Here is a 15,502-nt window from a genome sequence, read left to right on the forward strand (position 1 = left end):
AAATGATGAGAATGCTGTTGAGAATTTAACTGCAAATTATTTTGAAGATTTACTAATACACTCACCTAAAGGATTATTAGGACCACCATACTAATACAGTGTTTGACCCCCTTTCGCCTTCAGAACTGCCTTAATTCTACGTGCCATTGATTCAACAAGGTGCTGAAAGCATTCTTTAGAAATGTTGGCCCATATTGATAGGATAGCATCTTGCAGTTGATGGAGATTTGTGGGATGCACATCCAGGGCACGAAGCTCCCGTTCCACCACATCCCAAAGATGCTCTATTGGGTTGAGATCTGGTGACTGTGGGGGCCATTTTAGTACCGTGAACTCATTGTCATGTTCAAGAAACCAATTTGAAATGATTCGAGCTTTGTGACATGGTGCATTATCCTGCTGGAAGTAGCCATCAGAGGATGGGTACATGGTGGTCATGAAGGGATGGACATGGTCAGAAACAATGCTTAGGTAGCCCGTGGCATTTAAACGATGCCCAATTGGCACTAAGGGGCCTAAAGTGTGCCAAGAAAACATCCCCCACACCATTACACCACCACCACCAGCAGCCTGCACAGTGGTAACAAAGCATGAGGGATCCATGTTCTCATTCTGTTTACGCCAAATTCTGACTCTACCATTTGAATGTCTCAACAGAAATCGAGACTCATCAGACCAGGCGACATTTTTCCAGTCTTCAACTGTCCAATTTTGGTCAGCTCGTGCAAATTGTAGCCTCTTTTTCCTATTTGTAGTGGAGATGAGTGGTAACCGGTGGGGTCTTCTGCTGTTGTAGCCCATCCGCCTCAAGGTTGTGCGTGTTGTGGCTTCACAAATGCTTTGCTGCATACCTCGGTTGTAACGAGTGGTTATTTCAGTCAAAGTTGCTTGAATCAGTCAGCCCATTCATTCTCCTCTGACCTATAGCATCAACAAGGCATTTTCGCCCACAGGACTGCTGCATACTGGATGTTTTTCCCTTTTCACACCATTCTTTGTAAACCCTAGAAATGGTTGTGCGTGAAAATCCCAGTAACTGAGCAGACTGTGAAATACTCAGACCGGCCCGTCTGGCACCAACAACCATGCCACGCTCCAAATTGCTTAAATCACCTTTCTTTGCCATTCTGACATTCAGTTTGGAGTTCAGGAGATTGTCTTGACCAGGACCACACCCCTAAATGCATTGAAGCAACTGCCATGTGATTGGTTGATTAGATAATTACATTTATGAGAAATTGAACAGGTGTTCCTAATAATCTTTTAGGTGAGTGTATATAATATAGAAAATCCAATGTCTCTCTGTCTGTATGTCTGTCTGCTTTTCACGAGAGAACTACTTCATGGGATTAGATCGGGTTTTTTTCTATAATTTGCTTGAACATTCCAGTTGATTTTGCAACTTCTCACATTTCGGTATGTATCAGAGTTCGCTTGCAGTAACGATTTATTTGCGCGAATCCAAGATCCACGCAAATGGTGAGGGGGAGGGCCTTCCTCACTCACTCGCCAGCTTCGGGGTGTGGTCCTTAACTCCAATTAGCTAGCGAACAAGGGAACAATTGAATTCAGCTTTGCTTGATATTTAAAGTGTTACTTAGGTGTTGAGTTTGAGTCCGGATATTCTCTTGAGTGTCTGCCACATTGAAAAGATGGATTGCAATTCAGATTGTGGATCATGATATGATTTTTGGAAAAATCGCCCACCCCTAATTTGACAAATGAAGCGACATGTTGGAGACCCCTGATGTAGAGTGTGGTTTGCACACGAGTATACAAAGATGAACTATTACTCTTCATGTCAAAGACCAACACCATGCATGACTTCATCCCTTATCGCAATGTAAAATGACGGAGTTTCACGTCATCGATAACCAAGTGGGCGATCTGTCAGGCAGGCTGTAGTTTGAGAGACTCATGGACTGTCTTCTCCGATTCAGAAGTGAGAGACACTGGCGCGCCATAAAGAACAGGCCTGTCTGCTCTGCTCTTCTCTTCACTCTGTACACCTCAGACTTTAAATGTAACACAGAAATTCTCAGATAATTCTGCGCTTATGGGGTGTACTGATAAGGGGGACGAGACAGAGGAGAGAAGTCAGGGGGAGAACTTGGTGTCAGGTGCTGAAAGAACGATCTTAAATTTAATTTCGGCAAAGCCAAGGAATTGGTTATTGACTTTTGCCACAACAAACAGCCTGGACATTATTCAGGGAGTGGATGTAGAAGTGGTTCAACAAGTACTTGGGGGTCCATATCAATGACAATTTGGGCTGGTCTTGTAACACAAAGGGACTACAGAAGAAAGGACAGAGCAATGTGAGAAACACAACTGGGTCTCCTTTATACCAACAGCGATACGTCTGTAGAGAGCCTCACTGGGACCAGGACTGCCAAGTCAGAAGTTTTCTTTCTTTTTAGTCATTCTGGTATATATATATATATATATATATATATATATATATATATATATATATATATATATATATATATATATACACACACACACACACACATACACACTGTCACACACGCATGAATAGGGAGTGTCAAAGGGCTCGATGGGTCACAAAGAACAGGGTGCTAATGCTTTTTACTCCTTTTGTCTACAGAAAGATGCAAGAATAAAACATTCATACCGGACGTAACGCTTCCGTAATCACCTCCATATTGCACAACAAAGAAGACTTTTCTTCCACCTTTGCAGTACTACCTCACTTTCGATGACTTCAATTCCATCCTGCATTCAGCCTTTACATCTGTTACTGATGTAGTTTCCTCCCCATTAATTGTACTTCCCTGATTGAGTCCATAAAAATGCTGTAAACCCATATATTATATACAGTATATAGATCGTCTGAATGACTAATTTATGCAGACACGATTCCAGTACGGTGGAAAGACGATTCTTCATGTCATCAGTTTGCACACTTCTCGATGGTCCAGGATTTTTCAGGTGATTATATATATATATATATATATATATATATATATATATATATATATATATATATATATATATATATATATATATTTATTTATTTATTTATTTATCTAACTATTTATTGACCGGTCAGGTCAGGGAGCATGCACTGGCACAGCATGTTGCTGCACCCACCACACATCGGCTCAAGATCCTGATTGGCAACCCCCCCCAGGCAGACACGTGGTCCAGTCCCACCCTCCGGAAATGACACTCTATCTGCCGCAGCCAGGTAGTATGTGGGCGTCCCCTTGGCCTGGTCCATCCACTCTGGTCCTCAACAATGAGGATCCTGTGAGCCGGATCACACTCTGGTAATCGTGCCACATGGCATAACTGATGTTCCCTCACAATGTAGGTTATTCAGGACTCTGTGAGCGACACAAAGTCAAACCAGCAGGACCCAAGGATTCTCCGAAGAGAGACACATGAAGGAGTCCAGTCTTCGTCTCAGGTCACTGGATAGCATCCACGTTTCACAAACAGGAAGCACTCTAAAGACTTGACTTTTGTCCTTCTGCATAGATATCGGGAGTGCCACAAAAAGACAAATTAGGGACAAAAAAAGTTCCATCTGTCTATCTTACAGTGACTGCTCTTTTCATCTTTAGCTTAGTCACAAGTTGTCTTTCCTTTCAGCCATTTTAGTATGTAAGGGGGTTGTGGAGTGTTGCTTGTTACAATATAATATTTATTTACTGGGACTCTGTAAAAAAGCCAGCTATCCACCTGGGACAAACCAGGTGCCATCTATCTATTGAATGACATCTGAATATTAAAGGTGCAGCTCACCAGTCTTGTGTTCCTCTAATAAAGTAACGACAGCACAGCGCAGCAGACTTGTCCAGGCCAATCGGCTCTTTTCGGCTCGAGCCATGGGGGAAACCACAACAGTCTTTAGTGCCTGAAGTGCTGCAGAAAGTGGCATGGAGGACTGAGCGCTGAAACATTTCACTGCCATCTCTCGGATAACACCCGTGATCAGGAACAAAATAGTGGGGAGAATGGATACACTTCCTGCAAAATAAAATTCATTTTACACACTAAACATGAGCAAACACCTTTGGTAAGAATATGGCAATGATTACACAATGACTGGCTGTTTTCCAAGCAGTTTAAGGATCTAAAGGTTGCTAGCTTGCTTCTTTCAATTACACTACTTAGTAAAATGCTTCATTTATTTGTAATTCTGTAAGTAAACAAATTTGAGCAACTTTTCAATGAAATTAAATGTTTAACCAACTTAACTGATGTCCTCTTTTTCTTAATGGGATACCAAGACTCCTCACGTTGCTGAGGAACTTTGCTGTACCTTCGAAATGTCATGCTCCTCATATCCGTTCTCTCAGCTAACTTACCTTAATCTCTTCTCTGTGATACTGGACAGAGGTACAAGGTGGTGTGGGTGGCATTTTTTCCCCACAGCTAATTTATTATATCTTCCATAGAACCACAGCAAAATGTCAGTGTTTAAGCAGCCATGACAGCACTAATGGAGCCCCCAATTGCAATGGGATATTTTATGCACTGCTTTATCATTTGTACGGTTGCCTATTGTTTGCTTTGTAATCATTTCCATTTTATTACTTATTGCGTCAAGTCTCTGTTTTTGTGGGTTTCCATTCATGTTAGTACTACATCTTGTCTGTCCCGGGACCCCCATATACCCATTTCCCCTATATAAAGGGCCCTCAAATAAAATGCGCATACACCTTCCTAATATATTCTGCCCCTACTTTGGCATCCCGTTAAAAGTGGCACTGGTCACATTTCACCTAAAAGTCACACCAGTTCCCATGAAGGTTTGCTCCTGTGTTATACACCACTGCCATATGGCTGTTACAAAGTAACTGTATAGGAGAGAGACAACTACTGAAAAAGCAAATGTCTGTCCACATGAGCCCCCCATGGACCAACTGTATTGAGATGGGCCACACTTATTTTTCAAAGAAATTTTTAAAGACAGTTCAATTTTTGCTCAGATACCCTGAACAGAGTGCGCTGTGCAAAGTTTTGAAAGTTCCAAGTCTCCCATTGAACAGGCGTAGAGAATTTGCGTCCATCTTAAAAACGGAGAAACGTTCTGTGCGACTCCAGCTAGGAATGCGTTTACTGTTTCAAGTTCACCTTGGCAGCACTTGCTTGGCCTTGTACATTTTGTGTATTTTCCTTTTATACTTGTCTGACAGCTGCGCGGATGCCGTCAGATGCCATGCTGAGCTGCACCAACATCTCACACAGCAGCTCCCCCTCCTGCGGCTTTAGTAAGTTAACTAATAGAGGATAACAAAAAAAAGTTACTTCTATAGAAATAAAATGAAAGGGGAAAGCAATTCAGTAAGCACACAGAAGACTGAATTGATTGAACAACATTATCTGAAGATTATTATTGTGAAGAACCGACAAGTTCTTCTTAGGGGAAAACAGCTGCTGAAACTGTTGTGATGCTTAAAACTGCTTTTAAAAAGGAAGCTTTAATAAAACCCAGGTCTACGAGGGTTTTTTGCGTTTCAAATGTTACCTTCCACAATTAGGAATGATGAAATCTTGAAAAAGTTTGCAATGCAATTTAAGAAGATCATCGTCATAGACTATTGAAGAGATTTCAGAATTGTCTTGCGTGTCGTGGAGTTCTCACCACCTTCCCTACTCGCCTGATCTTTTGCTCTGTGCGACTTTTTCTTGTTCCCCGCATATGAGTAAAGTACTCAAAGGCAAGTGAGGAAGTCAAAGAAAAGTCGCTGCAGGCCTTGGACAATGTTCCTCTTCAGCAATTCCAAAAATGTTTCCACGAGTGGGAAAACCATTGGAACGAGTGCAGTCATTCATGTCGAGAGGACTCTGAACGAGACTCAAGTTTCAGTAAGTAAAAATTATTAAAACATTCCCGCCCTAAAAACTCCAGTTATTTTTGGGTATGCCCTCGTAGATGCCTTTGATAAACGTATAGGTAAATAAGAATAGATGGTGGACAAGTCAAACGCAGAGCTCCTTGGATGACACAGGGCCTACTCTGTCATTCAACAGTAAGAACACATCCTACCTACGATAAAACAATGGGGTTCTAGTGTGCTGGTGTGGAGAGGCTTTGCTGCCTCATGACCAGAAATACTTGCCATTACTGAAGAAACGAGGAATTCTGCACTTTAACAAAATATTTGCAAGAAGAATATTTGCTCATCTGTTGGTGATCTGAATCCAAAGCCTAATTTCAGTTTATAATGACCCAAATCACAAAAGCGAGTGTACAACTGAATGGCTCAGAAGAAACAAAACGTCAAGTTTTGGAATAGCCGTGTCAAAGTCCATGGTTTGCACCCAACAGAGATGCTGAGATGAGCAGTTCCAGCCTGCAGACCTACCCATGTGTCTGAACGAAAGGAGTTCTGCAAAGCAGGGTGGGCTACAATTCCTCAACAGGGACGTGAAAGACAGTTGTCTAACTAAAGAAAGTGTTTAGCTGCTGTAACCAAGAAATGAAACAGGACAGATGAAAGTAGAGATAATACAGACCCCAGAAAGAAGAGTGTTACAACGGTAAAGGCTCATGCAGTCTCTCCTAAAAAGTAATCGCAAAAGAGACACGCTATTTAGAAATCTTAAAGAAAATATTGTAAAATTATAATGGGAAAAGAGAATTACAAATAGACAAGACTAACATTTCTATAAGCTAATTTGCACTTTTTGAGCTTACTTTTTGCATGCATTACGTCTACAGCTTCCCTCCAACCTTTCATTCCTACCTTCAGGTGAGCAGACCGAAGGAAGTTCAGACAGAATGCCCAGAGCAGTTGCTATCAGCTTGCAGTCACTGTCATTCAGAATCTGGGGCTTACTTCCACAGGTCATGGGGCTGCCAGCCAACTTGGGGTTTAGCTGAGGCAGCTGTCGCACCAGAATACACAGGCACAGCTCCAACGCAGCAAACACCAGAGATTTCCCAGGGATCAAACCCCCGGTATCTTTGCCTTCTCCAAATTCAGGGAGAGTTTCCTTTTCTGCAGCACCATCATCAACTGCGTAAAAGTAATAGACAAAAGTAAGCTTAGTCACACTGTATAAATGTTACACTATCCAGACTACCTGGCTCTTTGAGTAAAAGTGTCATTTGGCTCGAAACCGTCCTGGGACAGAGAGCTGACCGTTACTCCCAGAGATGTCTACGTCTGTTAGCCAAGCTCCTCAGAGACCAATCATCAGGTTTCTCTCACCAGAATAAGGGTTTAGATGGCATTTTAGAAACCAGTTTTCTGTGATTACCTGGGCTATTAAAGTTCGGGTAAACGCACAGAATGAGAGGATAAATGTGAGAAATGAATAGAGGATAGTTTGGGAAAAAATACATTTGATGTAAATAAAGAGTTAAGACGAAATCTACAGGTATGGTAAATAAAGTCCAAGGTCAGGAGCCAGGAGAAATTGGAGTTTATATTTTTATTTTAAGGCTTGGACATTCACATTAACATTTTTTGCAGATTGAGAACTCTTATTTACTATAATTCTGATGCATGTTTCTTACCAAATATCATGATTATTAGTTTTTTGTGATTTACAAAAGTATAGAAAATTGAAGAGTTTAAGATACCCACCTTCTGCACTTCTGCGTTTCTCCTTTACATGTTCCTGTGCAGCACAGATAATCCGCTTCACTAACTCCAAGACTGCTAGCTGGATGGCTGGAGATTCTCTTGTCACGATTAATCTATGCAGGACATTCAACAGTTCAACACTCAAAACCTGTGAAAGTACAAGGAAAATATTCCTATCTTTAAATCTGTTTGTGTCTGTTTGTTGTCATTCATCTTTCAGGACAGCTGGACAAAATGTCGATGCTGATGTTCTTCCTTCAAGCCTTCTGAGGACTTTAGAAAATTTTCAACAAGAAGAGGCCATTCAGCCCAACAAGCCTTCCAACTCTATTCATCTAGACTGTTCAAACTAACATCAAGTCAAGAGTTGTATGTCCCAAGCGTCCTGCTTTACATCACACTACGTGCTAATTTATACCGTGTGTCTGGTTCTTTGTGTGAAGAAAACCTCTCTGACATTTGTGTGAATCTGCCCTTGCGTTTCCAACTGTGTCACTATGTTCTTGTCAAAACATTTATATTAAGGGAACAACTAGGATCAACTATACTAATTCTTTCCATAATTTTAAACTCTTCAATCATTTCACCTCTCAGTCCTTGTTTGCTTCAGTTCATTCAGTGAACCTCACAGCTCATACCCCATAGCCTAAGAATCGGCCCAGTGGCTCTCCTCCAGACATTTTCTAGCGCCGCTATGTCTGTTTGTAATATGAACACCAAAATTGCATGTGGTAGCCCTGGTGAGGACACAATTAGGTGTTTTATAACTTAAGTATAACTTCCACACATGACGACATGTAACCCAATGTCTGATTACCTTTCTTCATCGCTTCTTTACAATGAGGATACAAGGGGAATTCAGACTTGCACATCCCAAATATTCTTTGCACAATATTAAGCCAAAGTAAGAAAAGAGGAGAAAAAGCTTAAATGAATACTGCACGGAAAATTGATATTCATTGGTCAAGAGTCCAGTCTTCAATACAAAAAAAGGGCAAACCTGTGTGATGAAGCTTCTTGACTGTGGACTACTTTTATTTTCTACAGCTATTAATTTAATAATATTTTAGTAAAAACTGAATGCATTTTACACACTGTGAGCGTACCAATGGATGACATGACATGTAGATTACGCGACACGAGTGACACAAGATCTTTTCATGGACATTTTTGATATTGTTTGATTGTCCAGTGTTGGTCACCATTCTACATGAAAACTGGAGAGACTTTTTTTCTTCCGACATAAATAACATCTTAAAAAAAAACTTTTGGGTTAAACATTCCTTTAACCTTTATGAATAAAATCTGCTCCAAGAAAGCTTTACACGTTGTGTTGATGTGCTTTTCAAATATTTGACGTTCCTTTAATAATAGTAACTTTATTTATACAGCACCTTATCACACACTTGCATGCAAACTCAGGGTGCTTTCCACAGATTAATCAACAAAAACAAACATATACCACAGTTATTTGGATATTATCATTAATTCATATTACAAGAATTTCTAACAGATGTAAGTGTAAGAAATAGAAAAACAACCTGGGCATTGTTAAACAAAATGTAAACACTAAAGTGCGAAACAAACTTTCGCTCTTATCAGAAACAGGATCATATTGTCTTCTCATTAAAAGCCTCATACATAAAGATAGGAAGAACACAACCAGATCTAAATTACATGTATACTAGCCAACGCCCACCATACCATACGGCGGTGCAAGAGTAGGAACGGAAAATGGTGAGAAAGGAATTCAGAAATCAAGAAGAAAGAAATACTTCTTGAAAGACGCAATTGTGAATAGGTGTTTTGCTGGAGACGATAGATAATGAGTCGAAAGATCTAACCCTAGAAAAAGCCACGTACCACTGACCGTGGCTGAAGACTGGTTGTTGTTGAATAATGCAAATCTTTGCAAACGTAATGCAAGGCAGGATGTTGGGGTCGTATTTGAAGTAAATGACAATGATAGCATGGAGAATCTCGGAAAGAGCTTGAATTTCAGCTTCACCACCATAAACTCCAGATGTTCCCATGTATTGATAGTACTCATGACTTCTTGTGATAACTCGACTTGCGTTGGAAAGAACAACAGGAAGAACGTCTCCAAATCTGTGTCAATGTGATGTAACGAAATCTACTGTGACAGTGCATTGCCTTCACCAACTGTTTGTGTCAAGAAATAATCCACTGATAGGTAAAGGCAGTTGCCGGATCCCGGAATAGAAATGACGTTGTACAAAAACCCGTCGGCAGAGAAGATACGGTTGTTCATTTTATAACAAAGTCTTAGGAAACAACCGTCACAGTATAACGAAAATAGCAAGGAGCAAAACCAATGCCAATGCCAGTGGTTGAGAGAGTACCTTCCTGTAGCAGGCTACGGAAAAGAATCCCAGGCGCACACATGGCCAAAGTGAAAGGTCACGTGGTCAGGCTAGATATAGGGCAGTGACGTGACACCAATGGGGTCATGAGAGTGGAGCGAGGAACGCAGTGGTCCAAAGGAGGAATAGGAATCGTGAAAAGCAGCGTGGGGAAGGGTTTGGAAGAGCAGGAATAGGAATCGAGAAATGCTGTGTCGGCTGCATGTCGGGGCGACCAGTTTTGAAGAGGAAGCAAGATGAACCAATAGGAATTGAGAAATGCTGTGTGGGGGGACTGGTTTTGAAGAAGAAGCAGTATGAACCAGAAGAGAAATATATATAAGAGATACTAAGTTAACACAGTAAAACCCCACAGCACCAATGTACCACCAGTTGTTCGTGCCCAAAAACCCGACCAAAGTAGTAAACAGGTTCCGATGGATGCATTCCACGTCATAAACAAAGCCTTAAAACATTAAGTGCACCGTTACCCAGTGCTTTGTAAACAATGTTCCTTACTGTGCCCATGATATTACTGTTATTTAGTGATTACTGTGTGCTTTTTACTAAATAATAATGGGTCCAAAGAGAACTAGAGAGGTAAGCACAAAACCAAAGAAGGTACAACGATCAATAACAAAAGAAACAAAGAAAGAAATGATCAAAAAATACGGAGAGGTATATGGGTGACTAACCTTGCAGCTTCGTATGGCACGAGTAAATCTACAATATCTACGATTTTGAAAAGCAAAGAGGAAATTAAAAAAGCTAAAGTTTCTAAGGGTGTGACACGTGTACTCTCTAAAAACAGACCACCAGCAACTGATGAAGTTGAAAGATTATCGTTACTTTGGATAACTGAAAGACAGTGTGCTGGTGACAGCCTATCGGAGACTATTATCTGTGAAAAGGCTACAGGGCAATACATGCGCATACTGTGAATCATTATCCTTCAGGGAGTGCTGACAGAGGATGTCCTGTTACAGTAAATTTTCTTTTTTAATTTCAATTGTGTAGGCTATGCTAGGCGTATTCTTGCAATGTACAACTTATTCTTTATTCATGTGTTTCTCCATAAAAGAATATTTGAATATGCAGAAAACTCAATTACAGGTATTAAATCGGTTAGGTATGGGAGTCTTAAACAATACTATATTTTATTATACAGAAAAAGCTCAAATATGGGTATGAAATAGGTTGTGTTTGGGAGTCTAGGGGGCTTAGAATGGATTCATTCTATTTCCATTATTTCTTATGGGATAAATTGCCCCAGTCCACAACCAACTCTGTCCACAACCAGTTTTCCTGGATGAATTAAGTTTGTGCTGCGGGGTTTAACTTTATATACATTGTATATATCTGCATTTGACTTAGGCATGTGTACATGGCAAAACATTAAGTAGAGACAGTTTGATGTTATTACATCTAATGAAAAGATACAAAGACAGATAGCGCAGTCCATAGTACAGGGTGAGGCAGAAAAAACGGACATGTTTGAAATGGCTAGCACTCACCACTAGGTGGAGTAACAGATGTGCGGTAGGTGGCGTTAGGTTCGAAGTCTTAGCATTTTTTTATTTTCTTTTTAGTTGAAGCCATGGAGTCGTGGATGATACAACTGTGTGTACAACTGTTTTATCAAGAACCACCAATCCATTACCATAGTTCAGTGTGAGTTTTGTTGCCATTTCAATATTCACAGAAATAAAGCTGTTCCCGCTTGTAACACTATCCTACGTTGGGTTAAAGCACTTCGTACACGAGGTACACTAATGAACAAAAGACCGCCGGGGGCTACACAAACAGCACATACCCCTAAAAATGTGGAAAGCGTACGACTAGCCCTGCTGCGCAGTCCAAGTCGATCTGCCTCAAAGCATTCTTCTAAACTTAGCCTCAGTAATTGTTCGGTAAGGCGTATTTTGCATTTAGACCTGCATTTCCATCCCTACAAATTGTCAAATGCTATTTCAATATGAACTCAAATCTTTCAATAAATTTCTTTGTAAGAAAAAATTAACAATTTTGTGATTTTGTAAAAAAAACGTCCATCCTTTCTGCCTCACCCTGTAGTTTCAGTAGATTAAGGATGCAGATGGAGTTCTTGATTCCTGAATGTGATGAGCTGACCAGCTCACACGCAGGACAGGAAAACTAAAAACTCCTAAGATTGGTTCAGATGGAGAAAAATAAGCCCCCTTTAAAAAATATTTTAGGAGGGGAACCTTAATTTCCTTGCATAAATTCAAATGTTTCTCTCACTTTCTACACACACACCTGACTAGTCAGCAAGGAAAGATTTCACACACATTCCTCAGAGCAATCGAGGTAAACTAAAAACATTCAAATGACTGACCCATTTATTATTTACTTAACCCAATTACCTGTAAAGGGTTAGGAGGAAAAACAATGAAATTCATACATTCCTACATAAGTTGGAAAGACAACAACAAGTGTGCATGCAGTTGAGAATACAAACTTAAATTTATTATTAAAAAAAAACAACACATAACAGCAATGGCATGTGGGACTGAAACAAAATCCATTTTTAGATAAACTACCTGGTCATTTCCAATCTTTGAACGAGGCCAAGGAACATCAAGCAAAGACTGCAGTGCAAGTAAACACGTTGTTATGCTATCCATGGGAGCATCTGAGTGTGGGGAGCAAAGGAACTCAACACTGATTCCTACAACAAAATGTATTGTATTAATATATACACGAATAAATACATAAATGACATGTTTACTGGTTTTAAAAGTAGTACACAACACGTCCTTGATTAGCAGAACTACACAGCACTGAGATCAGCACCCGAAAAGTTTTAGAAAAACTAAAGGAAGGAAACATTACCATCCCATTATCTTTCATTAGAATTCCCAGGTATCTCCGGTATAACGGACAGGATAACCAGAATTCAAAAACAGTTCTTTGATTTTGTGCCTCGTGAGACAAATTATGTTTAGCATACACACATGCTGCAGAGGAAAGGATAACACTTTTAGGCAGAGGCCTTAAATGATCAGAAGAGACGCACTGTTCACAGACAGGTGGCCAGAATAATAAGCCATGGTGAGAAATTTAAGCAGGACATCGGGATACACTCTGCTCTTTACAAAGGATGCCCCAGAAACTTCACTGACCACACAGAGTTAGGACCTTGGCTATACATCTCATCTGAAGGATGGCACCATTTCTACAGGACAGTATCCACTTCACTGCATGGAAGTGTTGGTAAGTAGGTAAGTGCCCTCTGCTTGCTGTGCCAACACCTCTGCCAGCAGCAATCCAAGCATTTTTGTGGTTGGTGTCCCATCTACGTACTGGCTGGGCCTGAACATGCCCAGCCTCAGGCGTATTCTCTGTTCTGAAGTGCATGTGGTGTGGCTGCTTCATGAACTGTCGCCATTCATAACGGTACTCAGGGCACACTCGGTCAGCAGTCTGCTTATCTGTAGCGATCTGAGACAAGTGATCCAGTTGTAATGGCATAGAATCGCTTGTCCTTTGGCTTATTTTCTTGTACCTTTGAAACAAGGCTTTATATTTGTATAATCCTGTCACAATCACAATTCCCTCTTAGATTGTGAAATCTACCTAACCTTAAGAATTTTGGGGATGTGTAAACTGTACAAGCAAGTGAATTTCAGGACATGACAAAGGCATCATTTATTTATCCCCACTTAATATTTTATACTTTAAATGAGACTTCAGAAAACTACTGGGTATAGGTCTGGTATCGTAAGTTCATTAATCACTAATGGAAACCACATGCTCAGCTGTAGTGATAATGTGATTGCAATGTTTTCATATGTAAGGTGAAAACAGGCTCTTTCATAAAATTAACATCCAGGTCCAGTAAAAAATAGATTGTTTTGCAAGTTCTCCCATTATTCTACAGCCCTGTGTGTGCCACTCTTGTGTCTTTTCTTATGATAAATACAACTTAAGGGTGTCAAGCAACATGATTTTGGGGAAATAGCACAGGGACGCCTGTCCAATTCACATCCTAAACAAGTGGGCCACAGACAGATTAAAAATCCTTTTAAGACATTGCACTGAACTTGAAATGTCGCCTAAAAAAGATGTCATATAAAAGTCCCCCAAGTAAATACAGTTTACATGTGACAGTTGGTAAAACTACTCTGAACTTCTAAGTCATAACCCTGTGGCAGCAACATAGTCTTGGAAAGTGTCCTCTCTGCCTTCTTCAGAGTGCAGTGTCTTAACCACATCTCTTTATACAGGGTGGTCCACATCTAATTATGCAGATCCAGATCGTCTGGATGACTTTGATTTATGCGGGGACGATTCCAGCTTAGCGCGAAGACGATTCTTCATGTTGTCAGTTCACACATTTCTCAATGGTCCGCGATTTTTCGGGTGATTTTCTATGTAATAAACTTAATAGTTACAGCGTTATGAAAATTGCATAATTAGATCTGGACCACCCTATATATAGAATCCAACGTCTGTCTGTCTGTCTGCTTTTCATGACAGAACTACTTCACAGATTTAGATTGGATTTTTTCCTATAATTTGCTTGAACATTCCGGTTGATTTTTCAACTTCTCTCATCACACTAAGTATCACAGTTTGCTTGCGGTACCAATTTATTTGCGCAAATCCGAGAGAGACGCAGTGGGCCAAGGGGCAGGGCCCTGCTCACTCACACGCCACCCTCGGGGCGTATCTTACATCTGCTTAGCTAGCGAATGAGAGAACTACTTAATGGATTTAGATCAGCTTTTTTCTAGAATTTGCTTGAACATTCCGGTTGATTTTGCGACTTCTCTCATCACGCTAAGAATCATAGTTTTCTTGCAGGAGCGATATATTCACGCTAATCCGAGGCAGAGGCTGCAGGCCGAGGGGAGGGGAAAGCGTGACGTCTGGAGTGGGGAGCCGGGCAGCGCCCTCCTCACCATCCTGTTTCACTTCTATGTGGACGAAGCCGCGGGGGGGATGGCTAGTCAAATATAAACACAACTTACTTGAACTTCAAATCAGATTAAAGTGGACAAGCAAGAAGCCTGGTCACAGTATTTTAGACAACAGTACATCAAAAGCACTGAAACCCAAACTAACCTAAAATAAGATGAAATCTGTCACTATTGATATCCTCTGGAGACTTGACCATAGCCAGCGATGAAGACTGTCCCATTGAGGTTGGCGTTACTGGCCTTGACAGGTTAGCTGGACCTTCATCTATCACAATGAAACCAGTGCTATTGAGCCAGAGAGAAGTGGCATACAAAATGGAAGTCCAGGAACTGTAGTAATGGGGCCTGGCGTGTTCCACCGTCTCGGCAGTATAGAACGCTCCACCTGGCAAAATTAAAACAAAAAGAACACTTGCTTGACTGAATATTGTAAACCAAATGACAAAATCTTCCAAGATAAAATTTAAATTAAACTCAATGTCTGCTTTGAAAAGCGTGTTAGAACATTAAGACATCTGACAAATGAGGAGAACATTTCAGTCCAGCAGCAGTCACTGGTTTATTTTAGCTAACAGCTATGCTGTCCCAATTCCACACCTAGACAATTCCTAAAGATTGTCAAGGT

General features: G+C 40.6%; 1 protein-coding gene across 3 annotated transcripts in view; it reads right to left on the reverse strand.

The window, feature by feature from the left end:
- heatr5a (HEAT repeat containing 5a) overlaps positions 1–15,502 on the reverse strand; it is a 157,686-nt gene that overhangs the window by 5,617 nt on the left and 136,567 nt on the right. For all 3 annotated transcript variants that reach the window (XM_039742071.1, XM_039742072.1, XM_039742070.1), the window contains 5 exons: positions 15,023–15,262; positions 12,496–12,623; positions 7,572–7,719; positions 6,726–6,998; positions 3,775–3,999 (listed from right to left, as the gene is read on the reverse strand). In XM_039742071.1, coding sequence (XP_039598005.1) covers positions 3,775–3,999; positions 6,726–6,998; positions 7,572–7,719; positions 12,496–12,623; positions 15,023–15,262 — 1,014 coding nt within the window. The remainder of the gene's footprint in view (positions 1–3,774; positions 4,000–6,725; positions 6,999–7,571; positions 7,720–12,495; positions 12,624–15,022; positions 15,263–15,502) is intronic.

This window comes from Polypterus senegalus, chromosome 18 (genome assembly GCF_016835505.1).
Source record: "Polypterus senegalus isolate Bchr_013 chromosome 18, ASM1683550v1, whole genome shotgun sequence".
NCBI classification, from domain to species: domain Eukaryota; kingdom Metazoa; phylum Chordata; class Cladistia; order Polypteriformes; family Polypteridae; genus Polypterus; species Polypterus senegalus.